This window comes from Sapajus apella, unplaced genomic scaffold (genome assembly GCF_009761245.1).
Source record: "Sapajus apella isolate SASKATOON/1434 unplaced genomic scaffold, GSC_monkey_1.0 scaffold173, whole genome shotgun sequence".
Taxonomy (NCBI): domain Eukaryota; kingdom Metazoa; phylum Chordata; class Mammalia; order Primates; family Cebidae; genus Sapajus; species Sapajus apella.
This window is the reverse complement of record NW_022437113.1, coordinates 16616-35192: the sequence shown is the minus strand read 5'-3', so window position 1 is coordinate 35192 and position 18577 is coordinate 16616. Positions and strand designations below refer to the sequence as shown.

Genomic DNA, 18577 nt, shown 5'->3' with positions numbered 1-18577 from the left:
GGCATGGTGACCCACACCTGCAGTCCCAGCTACTCAGGAGGCTGAGGTAGGAGGATAATTTGAGCCAGGGAGTTGGAGGCTGCAGTGAGCCATGATCGTGCCACTGCACTTCAGCCTGGGTGACAGAGAAAGACCCTGTCTCAAAAATAAATAAAGTGGTAAAATATACAGTACTTTAAAATGGCTAAAACTTACATTGTAGTCTTTTTTTTTTTTTTTGAGACGGAGTTTCACTCATGTTACCCAGGCTGGAGTGCAATGGCGTGATCTCGGCTCACCGCAACCTCCGCCTCCTGGGTTCAGGCAATTCTCCTGCCTCAGCCTCCTGAGTAGCTGGGATTACAGGCACGCGCCACCATGCCCAGCTAATTTTTTGTATCTTTAGTAGAGACGGGGTTTCACCATGTTTACCATGATGGTCTCGATCTCTTGACCTCGTGATCTACCCGCCTCGGCCTCCCAAAGTGCTGGGATTACAGGCTTGAGCCACCGCGCCCGGCCCATTGTAGTCATTTTTAAGTGTTCAGTTCAGCGGCATCAGGTGCATTCACACTGTTGTGCAGCCGTTACCACCATCCGCCTCCACAACTCTTTTCATCCTGCAAAACTTAAACTCTGTCCCAGTTAAACACTAACTCTCTGTCCCGCCTGCCCAGTCTGAGCCGCCGGCAGCTGCCATTCCACTTTCCGTCTCTATGAATGTGACGACTCTAGGGACCACGTATAAGTGGATTCGTACGGCATTTGTCCTTTTGTGACTGGCTCATTTCATTCAGCATGACATCCTCAGGGCTCATCCGTGTGGTGGCAAGTATAGGCATTTGGATGTGTGTAAAACATTTTGTTTGCTGTGCTTGACTGTTATGTAGACAGAATCATTCAGCACGCAGCTGGGCGTGGTGGCTCACACCTGTAATCTCAGCACTTTGGGAGGCCGAGGTGGGCGGATCACCTGAGGTCAGGAGTTCAAGACCAGCCTGGCCACCATGGCGAAACCCCATCTCTACTAAATACAAAAAATTAGCCGGGTGTGGTGGCACATGTCTGTAATCTCAGCTACTCGGGAGGCTGAGGCAAGAGAATCACTTGAACCTGGGAGGTAAAGGTTGCAGTGAGCCAAGGTCGTGCCATTGCACTCTGGCCTGGGTGATAGAGGGAGACCTCAACTCAAAAAAAAAGAGTCATTCGGTACCCAACCTTTTGTCTGGCGTCTGCCCTTCACTGGTGTGTATATGCGATCCAGCCATATTGTCGCATGTAGCAGCAGCTTGTTCTTTGGTATTATATAGGATCCCATCATGGGATATACCACACGTGTGTTCCCCTTCTCCTGTGGGTGGTCTTCAGGGCTGTGTCCACAGAATGTGCTCATCATTGCCATCATATGCTGCTGGGCAGGTCTTCAAAGTCCAGGGCTGTATATGGGGAGGTTGTGGGGAGAGGCCTCTATGGCAGGCATGGCTTGCAGGAATCTTGGCTGTACTGGGCGGAAGGAGAGGTCTGGAGGTGGGAGACCCAGCTGGCATAGGGCAGTAGGGGCACTTTGTATCTTCCTACAAGCACAGCCTGCAATGGCCCAGTTGCATTCAGCATGAAGGTATTTGTGCTTGATGCAGCCTCAGTCTGTTCGTTTCCCTGGTCAGCCTGAGTTCACTCCAGCCTTGGGGTTCTTCCTTCTTGCTGTTCTCTCTCCTTGGTGTACTCCTTTTCTTCCAGATCCCAGGATAGACCCCTTTCTCCCACCCCATGTCCCTCCTCCCCATAGACTCTGCACATGGTCATCCACGTCTGCGTCATTTCCAGTAGTGATTGAGCCCATGAGGGTGTGCCTCCCCAGAGCATGTACACGGTGAACATGGAGTGCACATACACACAGGGAGTGACATATGAATGTCCAGCAGCTACTCTGATTCCAAGTAACCTAGTAGGGAGGGAAGGATCCATAAGGAAAGGGAGACGCAAGTTCATGAACATTGCCCGAGTCAGCCCAGGCTATACCCAGGCTCCTACCACCCTGTGATTCTGCTGGAGCAGAGAAGGGCCTCCCAGGGCTGGGGGGAACCTGGGCAGGTTTTTGTACATGTGTCAAAGTGCACATAGCTTAAAAATTGCTGTTTTTAGCCTTTTAAAGTGAACAATTCAGTGGCATACAGTACAATCACAGTGTTGTGCCACCACTGCCTTTATCTGATTTCAGAACATTTTCTTTTCTTTTCTTTAAAACAGAGTCTTGCTCTGTCGCCTAGGCTGGAGTGCAGTGGCGTGATTTCGGCTCACTGCAACCTCCATCTCCTGGGTTCAGGTGATTCTCCTGCATCAGCCTCCCTACTAGCTGGAATTACAGGCGCATGCCATCACACCCAGCTAATTTTTGTATTTTTAGTATAGATGGGGGGGTCTCACCATGTTGGCCAGGCTGGTCTTGAACTCATGACCTCAAGTGATCTGCCTGCCTCGGCCTCCTAAAAGTTCTGGGTTCATAGGCGTGAGCCAGCACGACTGGCCAATTTCAGAACATTTTCATCACCCCCAAAAGGAAATCCCATCCCCATTCTACACCCTCCACTCCCTGGCAACCACCAATCTGCTTCCATTCTCTGTGGATTTTCCTGTTCTGGGCATTTCATATCAATGGAATCTCACACTGTGTGGCCTTTTGTGTCTGGCCTCTCTACACGGTATTGTATTTTTGAGGTTCATCTATGTTGTAGCATGGATCACAGCCTCATTCCTTTTTATGGCGAGTAGTATTACATTGTGTGAACATTTTGTATATCCATTCATCTGTTGACAAGCAGTTGGGTTACTTCCACTTTTTGGCTGTTGTGAACCTTGCTGCCAGGAGCATTTTAGTTTTGTTGTTGTTGTTATTATTTCAGTTGTGTTGGGGTCTCACTATGTTACCTAGGCTGGTCTTGAACTCCTAGGCTCGAGCATCCTCCTGCTTTAACCTCCCAAAGTGCTGGGATTATAGGTGTGAGTCACCGTGACCAGCCCTATGTACAATGATTTTGTGTGGACCTTTTGGTTCTGTGCCTGGGAGTGGAATTGCTGGGCCATAATAGTAGCTCCCTGTGTAACTTGTGAAGGAATCTCCAGGCTGATCTCCACAAGGGCTGCCCCATCTGACATTCCCAGCATACAAAGGCGCCAGTTTCTCCAAGTGCTTGCCTGGCAGGTTTTAGCCAGATGCTTGGCAGGATGGGAGTCAGGAGGAGAAAGCATGTTCTGCGTGTGTAGGCTCGTCAGCCGGCGCTGGGGTGGGATGGTGAGACCAACTCTCAGACAAGGAAGCCGAGGTCCTGGGAGCTGGGACACCTGCCTGAGAGTGCTCACCTGGTGAAACACAGAGCGGGCTTGAACCTGCCTTCAAGCTTACAAAGAGAAATGCTTCCTTAGCAGGTGACTGAGGGTGAAGGGTCACTGCTTGTGCCCCAGGAGTGACGTTTTAGGGATGAGAACAGCCCCACCCCCCATCCATTGGACCCGTGAGGAAGGAAACCGGAAGGGAAGGAGGGAAGAGGAGGGGGGTCTCACCCATAAGTACAGCATCCTCTTCCTTCCTTTGGACGAGGCTCAGGGACACAGGGTTCTGCTGTTGAAATAGGTCCTTCCCAAGCCGGCGGGGGGGTCCCACCTGTAATCCCAACACTTTGAGAGGCTGAGGTGGGAGGATTGCTTGAAGCCTGGAGTTCGAGACTAGCCTGGGCAACATAGCAAGACCCCATCTCTACCAAAAAATGAAGAAATTAAGGCTGGGCATGGTGGTGCATGCCTGTAATCCCAGCACTTTGGGAGGCCGAGGTGAGCACATTGCATCAGCTTAGTTTGAGACCTGTAATCCCAGCTACTTGGGAGGCTGAGGCAAGAGAATGGCTTGAATCCGGGAGGTGGAGGTTGTGGAGAGCTGAGATTGCACCATTGAACTCCAGCCTGGGCAACAAGATCGAAACTTGGTCTCAAAAAAAAAAAAAAAAAAAAAAAAAGAAAGAAGAAAGAAAGGAAGGAAGGAAAGAAAGAAGAGAGAGGGAGGGAGGGAGGGAGAAATTCTCTCCCCGAAGACTTGTCATTGGGGCACATTTCTATAGGATGTCCCAAGTGGCCCTATGGTGACTTTCCAGCACTGGACCCATAAGAAACCACAGGGACAACCAGTATGACCAGCCTGGTGGGGGTGATGAGGAGAGGAAGTGATACCCCAACAACAAGAACCTGGAAACAAGCTGTTTCCAGCACCAGCTGGCTTCTCTGTTTTCAAATGAATGAAGGCTGCCAGGCGCAGTGGCTCACACCTGTAATCCTAGCACTTTGGGAGGCTGAGGTGGGTGGATCACCTGAGGTCAGGAGTTCAAGACCAGCCTGGCCGTCATGGAGAAACCCCATCTTTAATAAATAATAAATAAATAAATAAATGAAGGCATATTTCATGTCTTGTCCTCATAGTGTTCCTAGCAGTCATGAGACACTTAGGTGGTACCACTAGTTCTGATGACCTCTTCTCGCTTTGGAAGCTGAGGTGGGGGCTGATGGGTGAAAACCACCTATTCTTTATAGTGACAAAGACAAAAATGCCACTGAGGGTGGGGGCCATGGGAACTGGGGCTTCCTCCCCCAACCCATCCAAGCCTCCCTGTCCCAGGAAATGGCCTCACCATCTCTGGGTCTCAGGCAGAACCTGGATAGGCTCCTGAGATGCCTGCCGCCTCCCTCCACCAAAGCCCACCATCCAGGCCCCACGCTGTCACCCAAGTCGTCCCAAGGTATCCGCTGGCCTCCCTGCCTTGCTGTCCTCTTCCCTCCTTCAGCTGAGTGACCCTCTGTCCCTGGAGACCCACTCCCTCTCTCGCTAGTCCCAGGGCCTTTGCATTTTGTGCCTGGAATGTGGCTCTGCCATGCCTTGGACACTGCCCCTCAGGGAGGCCGGCCTGATCACCTGGTCACTGGTTGCAAGTCTGGGTACACATTGCCATGGGAGAGATCACCCTCAAGGGCTGGCAGTTCTAGAGTCTGGTTATTGGATGTCGGCCTGATGTCTGCCTCCTGTCACTCCCCTGGCCACTGGGCCAGTTGCTCCTCTTTCCTTGCGACAGCCTGTGTTCACTTCCTGTTGCCGCTGTAGCAAACCGCCACAGACGCGGAGGCATAAAGCAACACGTTGATCATCTTTTGGTTTTGGACGCCAGGAGTCTAAAATGGGAGCGCAGGGCTGGGTTTCTTCCGGAGGCTCCAGAAGAGAATGTGTGTCTTTGCCTTTCCCAGCTTCTATCCCCCTAGGACCTCTCCCTCCACTTCTAAAGCCAGCAGCAGAGCGCACTCAGATCGCCGCCAACTCTCCTGCCTCTATCTTTTTTCTTTCTTTTTTTCTGAGACAGAGTCTTGCGCCATCACTCAGGCTGGAGTACGGTGGCACAACCTCCCCCTCCCAGGTTCAAGCAATTCTCGTGCCTCAGCCACCCAAGTAGCTGGGACTACAGGAGCCTGCCACCACACCTGGCTAATTTTTGTATTTTTTGATAGAGACAGGGTTTTTCCCATGTTGGCTAGGCTGGTCTCAAATGCCTGACCTTAACTGATCCACCTGCCTCAGCCTCCCAAAGTGCTGGAATTACAGACATGAACTACCGCGCTTGGCCTTTTTTTTTTTCGAGAAGGGTCTGGCTGTGTCACCCAGGCTGAGGTGCAGCAGTATGATCACACCTCACTGCAGCCTCCAACTCCTGGGCTCAAGCCATCCTCCCGTCTTGGCCTCCCAAGTAGCTGGGACTACACACACGTGCCAACACACCCCGCTAATTTTTTTGTTTTTGAAATGGAGTTTCCCTCTGTAGCCCAGGCTGGAGTGCAGTGTCTCAGTTTTGGCTCACTGCAACCTCTGCCTCCTGGGTTCAAGCGATTCTCCTGCCTCAGCCTCCCTGAGTAGCTGGGACTACAGGCGCATGCCACCATGCCCAACTAATTTTTTTTTTTGTATTTTTTTTTGTTTTTTTTTTTTTTTGAGACGGAGTTTTGCTCTTGCTGCCCAGGCTGGAGTGCAATGGCGCGATCTCGGCTCACCACAACCTCCGCCTCCTGGGCTCAGGCAATTCTCCTGCCTCAGCCTCCTGAGTAGCTGGGACTACAGGCACGCGCCACCATGCCCAGCTAATTTTTGCATTTTTAGTAGAGACGGGGTTTCACCATGTTGACCAGGATGGTCTCGATCTCTTGACCTCGTGATCCACCCGCCTGGGCCTCCCAAAGTGCTGGGATTACAGGCTTGAGCCACCGCGCCCGGCTTTTTTTTTGTATTTTTAATAGAGACGGGGTTTCACCATATTGGCCAGGCTGGTCACGAACTCTTGACCTCAGGTGATCTGCCTGCCTCAGCCTCCCAAAGTACTGGGATTACAGATGTGAGCCATCATGACTGGCCACGTCCAGCTAATTTTTAAATTTTTTGTACAAATGGGATCTTGCTGTTACCCAGGCTCGTCTCACCTGGCCTCAAGCGATCTTCCCACCTCCCAAAGTGCTGGGATTACAAGGTGTGAGCCACTGCACCTGGCCTCTCCTGCCTCCCCGTCATGGGGACCCTGGCAATTACACTGGGTTCATCCAGATAATCCAGGACAGTCTCCCTCGTCTCAAGACCCTCAACTTAGTCACGTCTAAAAAGTACCTTTTGCCATGTAAGGTCGCATATTCACGGCGTCTAGGGTTTAGGGTGCAGACATCTTTGAGGGCCAGTATTCAGCCCAACACAGCCCATGATGGTGGTCCTTAAGGTTCCCTTTCCAGGACAGTCACCCCAAATGTCAGGACAAGAGGGTTTCAGGACCTCCAGCCTCGGCTCTCTGGCCTCCTGCCCCGCCCTGCCCCGTCGCGTTATTCAGCCCCTTCTGGGGCTCCTCTTTCCTCCAGGCGAAGGCGTGAATTGGCAAACCCCTCGTCACTCACTGCACAGGCACCAGGCCAGGCCAGCTCAGTGAATGAGTGTTGTAGAGGGAGGTCATGGGAGCAGTGAGGACACAGCAGAGGTGCAGCCTAAGCAAGAGGCAGAGAGCCCAGAAAAAGTGAAGGGTACCTCACTCCTGCATGCCCACACCGCACTGCCCCAGCAGGCACCTCTTGCACCCAGCTGCCTCTAAATACACCTCTGGGGCCCTGCACACACCTGCCTGCACCCCGCCACCCCAGCATGCCCAGGCCCTGCATACACCTGCCTGTACCCCAGCACCCCTGCATGCCACTGCAAGCACCTCCGGAGCCCTGCACACACTATCTCCCTCCCCACATCCACCACAGGCCCTGCCTCCCCTCTGCATCTGCTAAGTCAGGTTTGGGGCCCACAGATGCATGGACATAGGTATGTCCGGTTCAGCTTCTCCAGCCACCTGAGTCTTTGAGGCAACTTCTTTGTCACAGTGAAATCTCCACCCACCCTCCCTCCCCAAACCCGCTTCTTTGCCTACGGAGGTGGATGTATAGCATCACATGCCCCGAGGGTAACAGAGCGTTTGGGTTTAATGGAGAGTGCAAAGTGGGTATCCACAGGGCCACACAGACAAGAATCAATGACTGAAAAATAAACGAGGGAAGAGAGACTGCCGTCCCTGTGGAATATAGCTAGTGCTCGACTTACAATCACGGTGGGGACCACGGACCGGTCTTAACACGATTTGGTCGTAAGTTGAGTAGGCTATATGTACAGTTGAAATGGTGCACGCGGAGATGGTAGTGCTGCCGGAAGCTGGTCCGCACTGCCGTACGCCCAGCTGGGCAACATTTACGCTGCCAGACGCAGAGCAGTCGTGGCTAGCGATTATGGTCGTAAAGTCGAATGGTTGTAAGTTGCATAGGTGGTAAGTCGATCAATACTTGTAATTACAAGTCCTATCCATCAGTGCTCCCCCTCCAGGAGGTAGAGCGTAACCCATCCCATCCCATCAGGCTGGGCTGCCTCCTAAGAATAGAGTAGGCGCCTGGCTGAACCCACCTTACCCAAGAGCTCCAGGTGCGGGTCACCTGGGGGAAGTTGCCCTCCTATGCCTCTGGAACTGGCTGTTCCTTTAGGTTAAGCAAAGTCTTGAGTAAGGGCACATGGGCAGGGCAAGGTTGTTCATGCCTGTAATCCCAGCTACTGGGGAGGTGAGGTAAGATGGGAGGATCACTTGAGCCCAGGAGTTCTAGACCAGCCTGGGCAATATAGCAAGACCCCATCTCAAAAAAATAACAGGAGGGGGTACATGGTCCTCTAGAGTGCTTGATGAAATCATGCTGAGACTCACCTTGGTGGCTGGGGGCCAGGCTCCATGGAGAAGGACCCGGCTGTGGCTTTGGAGTCCTACACTGGGGCCTGAGTTCCCTCTGTCCTTGGACTTGGCCAAACTTCCCTGGGTCTTATCTGCAGAGTAGGGAAACAGCACCTCACCCCGGGGGCTAAAGAGGAACCACAGTGCCCCGGTCATTAGTGGCACTGATTGTCACCATTGTCCTCAGCCCAGCTAGGCCAGCACTAGCCGTGGCTGTGGCCTCAGGCAAATACCCAAACTGCCTCAGCTTCCCCAGCTGTGAAGCTGAACTGAGACTCCTCAGGTCAGGCTGGGAGGATTCCAGAGCAGAGGGCAAAGGGATCTCTGAACAATGGCCACTGTTTTTCTTTTTGTTTGTTTACTTTTGGGAGAAGGAGTCTCATTCTGTTACTCAGGCTGGAGTGCAGTGATGTGATCTCAGCTCACTGCAACCCCCGCTCCTAGGTTCAAGCGATTCTCCTGCCTCAGCTTCCTGAGTAGCTGGGATTACAGGTGCCTACCACCATGCCTGGCTAATTTTTGTATTTTTAGTAGAGACAAGCTTCTGCCATTTTGCCCAGGCTGGTATCAAACTTCTGTGAGGCCTGCCTTGGCCTCCCAAAATGTTAGGATTAGAGGTGCGAGCCACCACACCCGGCCAATGGCCACTATTCTGTTGTGTGGATACCTGCAGCTTCTCCCCATTCTCACCCGTACCTGCAGAGCGGAGACAGGTCCTGGAGGAAGGAAAGCCTTTGCCTAAGCATGGCCCCAGGCACCCTGCTTCCAGGAGAGGGGAGGGGAGGGGAGGGAGCCAGGGTCAGGGTACACTCTGCTAAGAAGGGCAATGGGCTCCCTGAAAACTGGGGCTGCTGGCGCCCTGCCCTGCCCCTCTGCATGCAGCCGCTGGGTGTAGCCATGCTGGCTCGGAGGTACCCTCCACAGTGCCCCTTGGGACCATGTGCTTTGGAGGTCCTGGACCAAGAGGAGCCAGATTACTGGGCTACTCTTACAGCTATAGACAACCAACATGTGAACTTGGCGTGCCCCAGAAACTGCTGGTTTTCTCCAGGCTTTCTTTGTTTTAGCATGCTATGTATGTATGTATGTATCTATGTATGTACATATGTATGTATTTTTGAGGGAGAGTCTTGCTCTATCACCTAGTGGCAGGGAGAATCTCACTGCCTGTAAAGGTGTGTGTCACCAGGCCCCACAATTTTTGTATTTGTAGTAGAGACAGGGTTTCACCATGTTGGCCAGGCTGGTCTCGAACTCCTAACCTCCGGTAATCTGCCCATCTCGGTCTCTCAAAGTGCTGGGATTACAGGCGTGAGCCGCTGTGCTCAGCCTTATACTTACTTATTCTGTCATTTTTTAAATATCATATGGACTCATGGTTATTTATTTTATAGTTCAGGCTTTCATCCGTGACTGCTTTATTTTTTTTCCCCATTTCCACTCAAACTGTTCCAGATTTGACCATCAGGGGCTCTTTGAGTGGGTGCCCGTGACCCCCTCACCACACTCAACTGCTTTGGTTTCTGTTTCTGAGCACGCCCTCCATGGCTGGCACCTCCACATGCCCCAGGCTCATCTTTTCTCTCCAGCTCCATGTTCAAAGCAGCTGTTTCTCCCAGAGCCAGTGCCCATAGGCCCATCTTCACTATTATCCATTATCTTTGGGTAATAATCAGTGGAGGCATGTGTAGCAGAATCCCGAGGACACTTTGTACAGCATCACTCATCAGCACTGATGCCTGCTCTGGGGCCTCTGCACCCTTTGCGTCATTTTGCAGTAATGTGTTTTCATTCACTGGATGATTTTAGAGCATGGGAGCTAACCAGGCACGGTGGCCATGCCTATAATCCCAGCACTTTGAGAGGCTGAGGCGGGAGAATCGATGTAGCCCAGGAGTTCGCGACAAGCATGGGCAACAACCAGGATAGGAAAAGGCTGGTGGGGACACCCGCCATCTCTCAGGGTCTCGCAGTATCTTAACAGCCCTGCTTACTTCTCCAGGACTGAGTCTCCCACTGTCCCAAGCAGGCCTGGTATGGGTAATGGTGTGAAGGAAGGCCCAGTGGGATTGCGTGAGGATGCCGAGGCTGTCCTGTCCTCGTCCGTCTCATCAAAGGCAAGTACCTGGCCTCTCAGGATGGGTGTTCTCCTGGGGCCCCAGCCTCCCCACCCCCTCCCCCCAGGCTCAGGGCTCCCTCTCCTGTGCTCCATGTGCCCGGTCACAAATCACCCTACACCTAGGATGTGTATTTTGGTACCCCTGCCCACCTGGGCTGAGGGCAGAGCAGCGGTGGGGGCTTCTCTGCTCCCACGGCCCTAGATACTGTAAGGTGGCGAGTGGAGGACGCCAGCTACCCTCTATTCCACCAAAAGCCCCGCTTTTGATGTGAATCCAGCCAGCCCAGCCACCTGGTAAGAGACCCAACCCTCACCTAGCGCCAGGCATTGGGTGGGAAGCCTGAAGTGTCAAATGTGTCCTGGAAACCCCTTTTCTCCCTCAGATTTTTGAACACTAAGGAATTGGCCAAGGCCAGGTGCGGTGGCTCATGCCTGTAATCCCAGCACATTGCGAGGCCGAGGTGGGAGGATCACATGAGACCAGGAGATTGAGACCAGCCTGGGCAACATGGTGAAACCCTGTACTTAATAAAAATACAAAAATTTGCCAGGTGTGGTGGTGCACACCTGTAATCCCAGCTACTTGGGAGGCTGAGGCAATTGAATCACTTGTAGGTTGCAGTGAGCTGAGATCGTGCCACTGCACTCCAGCCTGAGCGACAGGGTAAGAACTTGTCTCCAAAAAAAAAAAAAAAAAAGTATTATCCAAATGCCGAGAGCCAAAGTGGGTGGGCGTGCTTGGGCTTCACCCTGTGTTTCCAAGTTCACCTCATAAGTCCACAATTCCACAAGAAAAGATATTCTCTCAGAGCAATCGCATCAGCCCTGTTGTTCACCGTAGAAACCAGAACCTTCACTGGCCCCGAAGTCCTGAACCCGAAACACAGACCAACTCAGCCCCACACAGAAACTGATCGCACTCCCAGGGCCCAACTCAGGCCACCCACACAGGCAGTTTTCAAAGTCCACGGGATCAAAGACTGAGGTGGCGTCATCTTCCGGGCCTCCCGACCTTTCCCCGGATTCCAGGTGACACCTCAGAGTAGCAGGCAGGTGGGAGGACTTATTCACTGGGGTCACCACCAGGTGACTGAAGCACAGGGCAGGCACATGCCTTGAAGTTTAGTGAAGGTTCCAACAGAGCTGGAAGAACACCTGGACACAGCTGTTCCTCCGCACGCCAGAGAGGAGGGGGTCTGCAGCGTGGGTCCTGCCACGTGGACAAGCTCGAGGCAGCGGTGGCCGCCAAACCACACGCAGAAATGCGGCAGTGCTGGTCACTAGCGGGGCATCACACACACATACATGCCCATTCTCCTCTGTGCTGGCAGGCCCCGACAACGTCGCTCTTGGTCCACCTGGCCAGCTCCACAGTGGAAGGGACTGACTCTGCAAAGTCTCTTTTCTTTGGTTAAGAAGCTGAGTCTTGGTCGGGTGCGGTGGCTCACGCCTGTAATCCCAGTACTTTGGGAGGCTGAGGCAGGTGGATCATTTGAGACCAGGAATTCGAGACCAGCCTGGCCAACATGGTCAAACCCTGTCTCTGCTAAAGATACAAAAATTAGACAAGGGTGGTAGCACGTGCCTGTATTCGCAGCTCCTCAAGAGGTTGAAGCAGGAGAATCGCTTGAACCTGCGAGGTGGAGGTTGCAGTGAGCCAAGATTACACCACTGCACTCCAGCCTGAGCGACAGAGTGAGATGCTGTCTTGGAAAAAAAAAAAAAAAAAAGCTGAGCCTCTTCCTGTGGTGTTTACGGCCAATGTACATCCCATTTGGGGATTGCCCACTTTCTCTCTGTCGGCTGCCTGGCCGCATTGGTTTTTGTAGGATCTCCCCACAGGAGGAATCTTGAAGCTTCAACCCCTCAGTGATGCCTGTTCCCAGCTCTTTGGATAATAAGGTGTTTGTGTTCATTAAAGAGGAGCTGGAAGTGTCAGCCAGAGGCAGCAGCCTCCACTGAGCATGTGAAGTGGCCCCAGCACACATCCTCCAGGTGCCACTGGTGGCCACTTTGAGAGGTGCAGTTTATGGGCATGTGTTCCTAAGATGTGGCATTGGCCGGGCACAGTGGCTCACACCAGAGATCCCGGTACTCTGGGAGGCCAATGGGGGAGGATTGCTTGAGCACAGGAGTTTGAGAACAGCCTGGGTAACATAGAAAGACCTTTTCTTTGCAAAAAATAAAAAATTAGCTGGGTGTAATAGCACACACCTGTGGTCTCAGCTACTCAGGAAGCTGAGGTGGGAGGATCACCTGAGCCCAAGAGGTCATGGCTACAGTGAGCTGTGATCATGGACCTGCACTCCAGTCTGGTGGCAGAGTGAGATCCTATCTCAAACAAACAACACAGAGTTGACATTGTAAAGTTAAGAACTCAGCTGGGCCCGCTGGCTCAGCCCTATAATCCCAACACTTTGGGAGGCTGAGGTGAGCGGACCACCTGAGCCTCAGGAGTTCAAGACCAGTCTGGGCAACATGGAGAAACCCCATCCCTGCTAAAAATATAGAAATTAGCCAGGCAGGGTGGTGCATGCCTGTAATCCCAGCTACTGGGAAGGCTAAGGCAGGAGAATTGCTTGAACACGGGATGCAGAGGTTGCAGTGAGCCAAAATTGCATCACCGCACTCCAGCCTGGGGAACAGAGCAAGACTATCTCAAACAAACAAAGTCACAAACTGATAAGAGGTAACCAGCTAATGGAGGAAGTGGAGGAACCGTGCCTCCAGCAGGGCGCAGGGAGGCACTCTCCATGGAATATTCCATTTGCACACAGAGGCCCATTCCAGAGGGGAGCAGCTGGTCCAGTTTATTCACAGAGAAGAAACTGGCCTGGAGCTGGTCAGGCCTTGGACTGCTGCTGGGATCTCCACCAAGCACCCACATTTTTCAAAACCCATGGAACCAGACGTCTGCAACCTTGCTGTGTGTCCCAGACAAGGCAGCGGTCCCCAGAGACAGGCCTCCGAGAAGCTAGAAGACCAAACCCCATGGCGAAGTTTGGCCTCAGAAACAAAATCGCAGGCCGGGCGCGGTGGCTCACGCCTGTAATCCCAGCACTTTGGGAGGCCAAGGCGGGTGGATCACGAGGTCAAGAGATCGAGACCATCCCGGTCAACATGGTGAAACCCTGTCTCTACTAAAAATACAAAAATTCAGCTGGGCATGGTGGCGTGTGCCTGTAATCCCAGCTACTCAGGAGGCTGAGGCAGGAGAATTGCCTGAACCCAGGAGGCGGAGGTTGCGGTGAGCTGAGATCGCGCCATTGCACTCCAGCCTGGGTAACATGAGCGAAACTCTGTCTCAAAAAAAAAAAAAAAAAAAAAAGAAACAAAATCGCTGTACTATCTGTCCCTTTGAGGAGGGAAGGGCTGGGCTGGTAGAAGGGACCCTGGGGGCATTGAGGAAAAGGAGGCTGTGTTCTGTGGAATGGTATTGGGGGTGCAAGTCTGCTGGGTACCCCAGGACACGCAGGAAGGGATCTGAGAGCTGGCACCTTGCCATTTCAAAGATGAGGTCTAGGAGACCAAAGAGGTCACCCGCTGCCTGAGCTCAGTCAGGGCAGAGCTGGGATTCCGGCCAGTTGTGGACAGACTCAGGCCCAGCCCTTCACCCCGGGCCACCCCCTGAGCTGAGCAAACTCCGGAGGTGGGGGCAGCCCTGCTCAGTCTGACTTTGGCTGCGTGTTATACCTTAGAAGTACCCCCACATCCCTTCCCCTTCTCCAGCCTCCACCATATCTATCCTGGGTTTCTGCAGGAGCCACTTTCACTCTGGTCCTATTTTTATTTTTATTTTTTCAGACAGAGATTCGCTCTGTCACCCTGTCTGGAGTACAGTGGCACAATCATGGCTCACTGCAACCTCCGGCTCCCGGGTTCCAGCGATTCTCCTGCCTCAGCCTCCTGTGTAACTGAGAATACAGGCGCCTGCCACCATGCCTGGCTAATTTTTGTATTTTTAAGTAGACATGGGTGTAAGGTCCAGCCCTACAGGGTCCTGTGAGCCCCTCTCTACAGGTGTGGAGATGAGAAACTGTGGAAATAAAAGACAAAACACCGACAGAGAAAACAGAGTTTGGGCCCAGGGGTCCACTGCCAGCCAAAGCACGGAGTCCAGCAGTGGCCCCCGAGTGCCTGGACACTCTGACTTTTATTGAGCACAAAGCAGGGGGCAGGGCAGGAAGGGCGAATCATTGGTGGTCAGTGATAGGGTCAGGCCAATCACGTGTCTTGGAGAGAGGGGCCCAGGACTTTCAAGTAGCCGTGGCGAGGAGAAACCTTAATGTGTCAGTGCTTTTCCCATACTTGTCAAAAATATCAAGGACATTAAGATTTATGTTACTATTTGTGGGTGACAACCCCCATGGTCACTGAGGAAGGAGAACTGTGCAGACCCCAGGCACAATTAGTGCCTTAAGTATAACTCACTTCTTACTTATATCTACCTTACATAAACATACTTAGTACTTACATCTAGCATACTTGGTTCTATGTAATCATATAGGTATTGTAGTCGGAGCTGTACTGACACATTTAGCGCTGATTTATATAATCCTTCTATGTAACCATATAGTAGTTTGTAGTAGGAGGGATGCCTGGAGCAGTCACAGAACAGAAGCAGCACATGGGAAAACAGCCAGACCAGGACAAAACCCAGGCGGTGGCGTCCCTCCCTGAAAGAGCATACGCTGTATGGCAGGCTTAAAGCAAGAGCCTCTCCTGATAAAGGAGTTGTAGTACTTTGCATCCAGTTCCTGTGGAAAGTGGGCCTCAGGCCTGAGAACCTGGAAGTAACCAAGGGAGAACCCCTCTGGTGTGACCAGTCACAGTGGCTGTACACCCTGTCGGTCTTTTCTGGCTTCTGTACTGGCTCAAATCATCCTCCCATAAATGTCTTAATAGAAGAGCACAAGTCTGTCAGCTTCTACTGCATTGGCTTACAGTATCCTTCTATTAGAAATCCTTTGAATTCTCCAGCCCCCAGATAAGAAGTGTTGCACACAACACCTGTTGCACACAGCCCACCTCCTTGCCTCAGTAACATGACGTTTTCTGTACACAACCCTCTACTACTGTGCACAGCATGGTCCCCCTCTCCACCCAGGTGACAAAATGGGCCCCTCACTTGTGACTCAGGTGATTATGTATGCCCTATTACTAAGCCTATAGGTGATGACCTCACTTATGACCCTGCCCCCTGCCTGTACCTAATAAATACAGACCCTTCTGCGAGTTCAGGCCTCTCCTGTCTCCGCTCATAGGTGGCATGGCCCTCCGAGTCCAGATACTCTTCACCAGTTCTTCAGTGTCCTGTCTCTTTACTTCTTGGATCCTGTACCTCAGCACAGCATAAGGGACACCCCACGACCCTCTGGGGTCCAACAACCCTACATCTATTACTAATTCTTATCTTCTGAGAAAAAGAGAAACCAGGTGCAGAAGCAGAACATGAAAGTAGACATGGAATATGACCACTGAAGCACAGCATCACATAGAGACCATGAAGCCCCCGGATGTCTGCAGGCTTCCCTGACAGCCATCAGGCCTTACCACAAGAACTTGGAGAAGCGGAGTTTTCTCCTAACTCTCCCAGCAAGGAGATGTCTTGGTCATTTTGGACATCTCCTTCCCTAGCTGGCTAAGCTGCGGGCGCTTTCCCCGCACTGGCGCTGTACCACAGCTGAGGCGCCCTCCAGCAGCCCTGATGTGGGCGTGACAGAGGGCTTAGAGCATCTTGCCTTAGGATTGCTTTGTTCACAATGTCACCTCAGTTCCATGCTTCATTACCCGATAATCATTAGTAAAATTAAAGGTTATATTGAGTAAATATTTCTTTATATCTGAATAACTAAATGATTATATATGATGATATATAGGAATAACTATGTGCTTATATTTCTAATTCTTTTCTAATTCAGTATTAATATGGGAACAGGCTGAGGCTTCAGACCCTTGCCTCGGCACCTGTTGGGTTTTTCCCCCACACACGGGGTTTCACCATATTGGCCACCCTGGTCTCGAACTCCTGACCTCGTGATCCACCCACCTTGGCCTCCCAAAGTGCTGGGATTACAGGCTTGAGCTACCACACCCAGGTAATTTTTATATTTTTAGTAGAGATGGGGTTTCACCATGCTGGCCACACTGGTCTCAAACTCCTGACCTCAGGTGATCCACCCACCTCGGCCTCCCAAAGTGCTGGGATTACAGGCGTGAGACCCGGTGCCCAGCCCCACTCTGGTCGTATTAAAAAACGGCCCATTTCAGCCAGGCACAGTGGCTTACACCTGTAATCCCAGCACTTCAGAAGGCTGAGGCAGGTGAATCACTTGAGGCCAGGAATTCGATACCAGCCTGGCCATCATGGTGAAACCCCATCTCTACCAAAAATACAAAAATTAGCCAGGTATGGTGGCATGTGCCTGTAATCCCAGCTACTCAGGAGGCTGAGGCAGGAGAATCTCTTGAACTGAGGAGGCAGAGCTTGCAATGAGCCGAGATTAAACCACTGTACTCCAGCCTGGGAAGCAGAGTGCAACTGTGCCCCGCCCCCCCACAAAAAAAAAGAAGCCCATTTCTTTGGGCAAAGACCAGCCTGCTTGCCATGCTTTGTGGGGTCTGGCATCCACCTCTCTGTCCCATCTCCTTTCTCTGGGCCCCCTCCCTTTCCCTGTGCCAGCAAATCTGCCCCCCTTGTGGTCCCCCAAGGCCCCCTGCTCCTCCTCACCCCGGCTCCTCACCCCATTCCTCCCCACCTAATACTATGACTTACACACCCCAACGTGATCTGCACCTCATCCTTTCAAGCTCAGCCTCTTACTGTCCCCTACCCAGTTCTTACGGAACAGTGAGCCACCTCCTCATGGCACGTTCCCAATGGGTGGCTGTATTTGCATTAGTCTGATGATTCTGTTGGCATCTGGCTCTCTGCATGGACCAGTGGTACCATGGGGGCAGGAGGGGCCTTGTATACACCCCAACCCCACATTGTGGGTCTCCAGGCCCCACAGGATGCCCGCGCCCAGTGAGACTTCACAGATTCCTGGGAGTCACTGAACAACCTGCCCATCCACATTGTGTTCAGACAGCAAAGCACTACAGGGGCAAGAGAAGATCAGAGCACCTCCCATTCACAACTTTCCAGAATATTCTCTGCCACTTTTCAGTAAGTCCTGTAGCTGAGTCTGCTTGGAAATGGAATCAGAGCACCTCCTTTCCAGAACGCTCTCCGCCACTGCCACTTCTCAGTGAGAGACCCATGGCTGAGTCAGCAGGGGAAATGGAAACTCCAACCTGATGGGCAGGTGGTGCCCTGTGGATCCCATAGGGTTCAGACACACTCCAGTGCAGCTTGACCTTCGAGGGAAGGAGGGAGGGCTGTGGGGGAGCAGGGGCCTCAGGCAACCCCAGAGGACTCTGGAAAGCACTGGCTTGGGCTGGCACGGGAGCAGTTGACGAGGGTTGGCAGCCATCATCAGTGTCGTTGTCACCCCCTCACCTGGGCTGGATGAAGAGTCACAGATGCCAACCTCTGGACTCCTGATCGGAAGCTGTAGGAAGGGACAGGCTGGCACAGAGTCAGGGTCTGCTTGCCTGACACCCACGGCCAACCCCAGCAGTCCCCGGTGCCTGTTTTCAGTCCCTGTGTACCTAAAATGCCACAGTGCCGTAGTCAGGGGCACACAGGCCGTAGAGGGAACTGAAGTTCGCAGGTGGGCCGGTCCTATTGTGAGCCTGTCTCTGAGAACGTGAAGCCGGCACACCTCACCTCCAATGTGGATGGTCCCTGTCACCCTGGGAAGTTTTCACCGTGTCCCCAGTGGGCTCTGGCTGGTGGACCCACCACAGATCACCCACAACCAAGCAGGGCCAACACACTCAGGGTAGGGTGCATCCCTTGGCCCTGACCCGGAGGGTGTAAGGGAGGCACTTCTGGGGCAAGGTCCTCTGCAGAGCAGCCCCCCTGCCCTCTGACCTCTGATCACGTGTTCTGTTGCAGCGTGACCCCAGGCAAGTGCTCAGCTCCCTGCTGTCTGGAGCCCTGGCTGGCGCCCTTGCCAAAACAGCGGTAGCCCCCCTGGACCGAACCAAAATCATCTTCCAAGGTAAGTGTTGTCTGTCCCCATGTGATAGAGAAGCTGCCAGGCAGTCACCTACTCCTTCA

General features: G+C 52.7%; 1 protein-coding gene across 2 annotated transcripts in view; it reads left to right on the top strand.

The window, feature by feature from the left end:
* The window catches only part of SLC25A42 (solute carrier family 25 member 42), a 41135-nt gene that overhangs the window by 11888 nt on the left and 10670 nt on the right, over positions 1-18577 (top strand). For both annotated transcript variants that reach the window (XM_032267924.1, XM_032267925.1), the window contains exons 2-3: positions 10294-10408; positions 18413-18518. In XM_032267924.1, the coding sequence (XP_032123815.1) occupies positions 10328-10408; positions 18413-18518 (187 nt within the window). In that variant the 5' untranslated portion in view covers positions 10294-10327. The remainder of the gene's footprint in view (positions 1-10293; positions 10409-18412; positions 18519-18577) is intronic.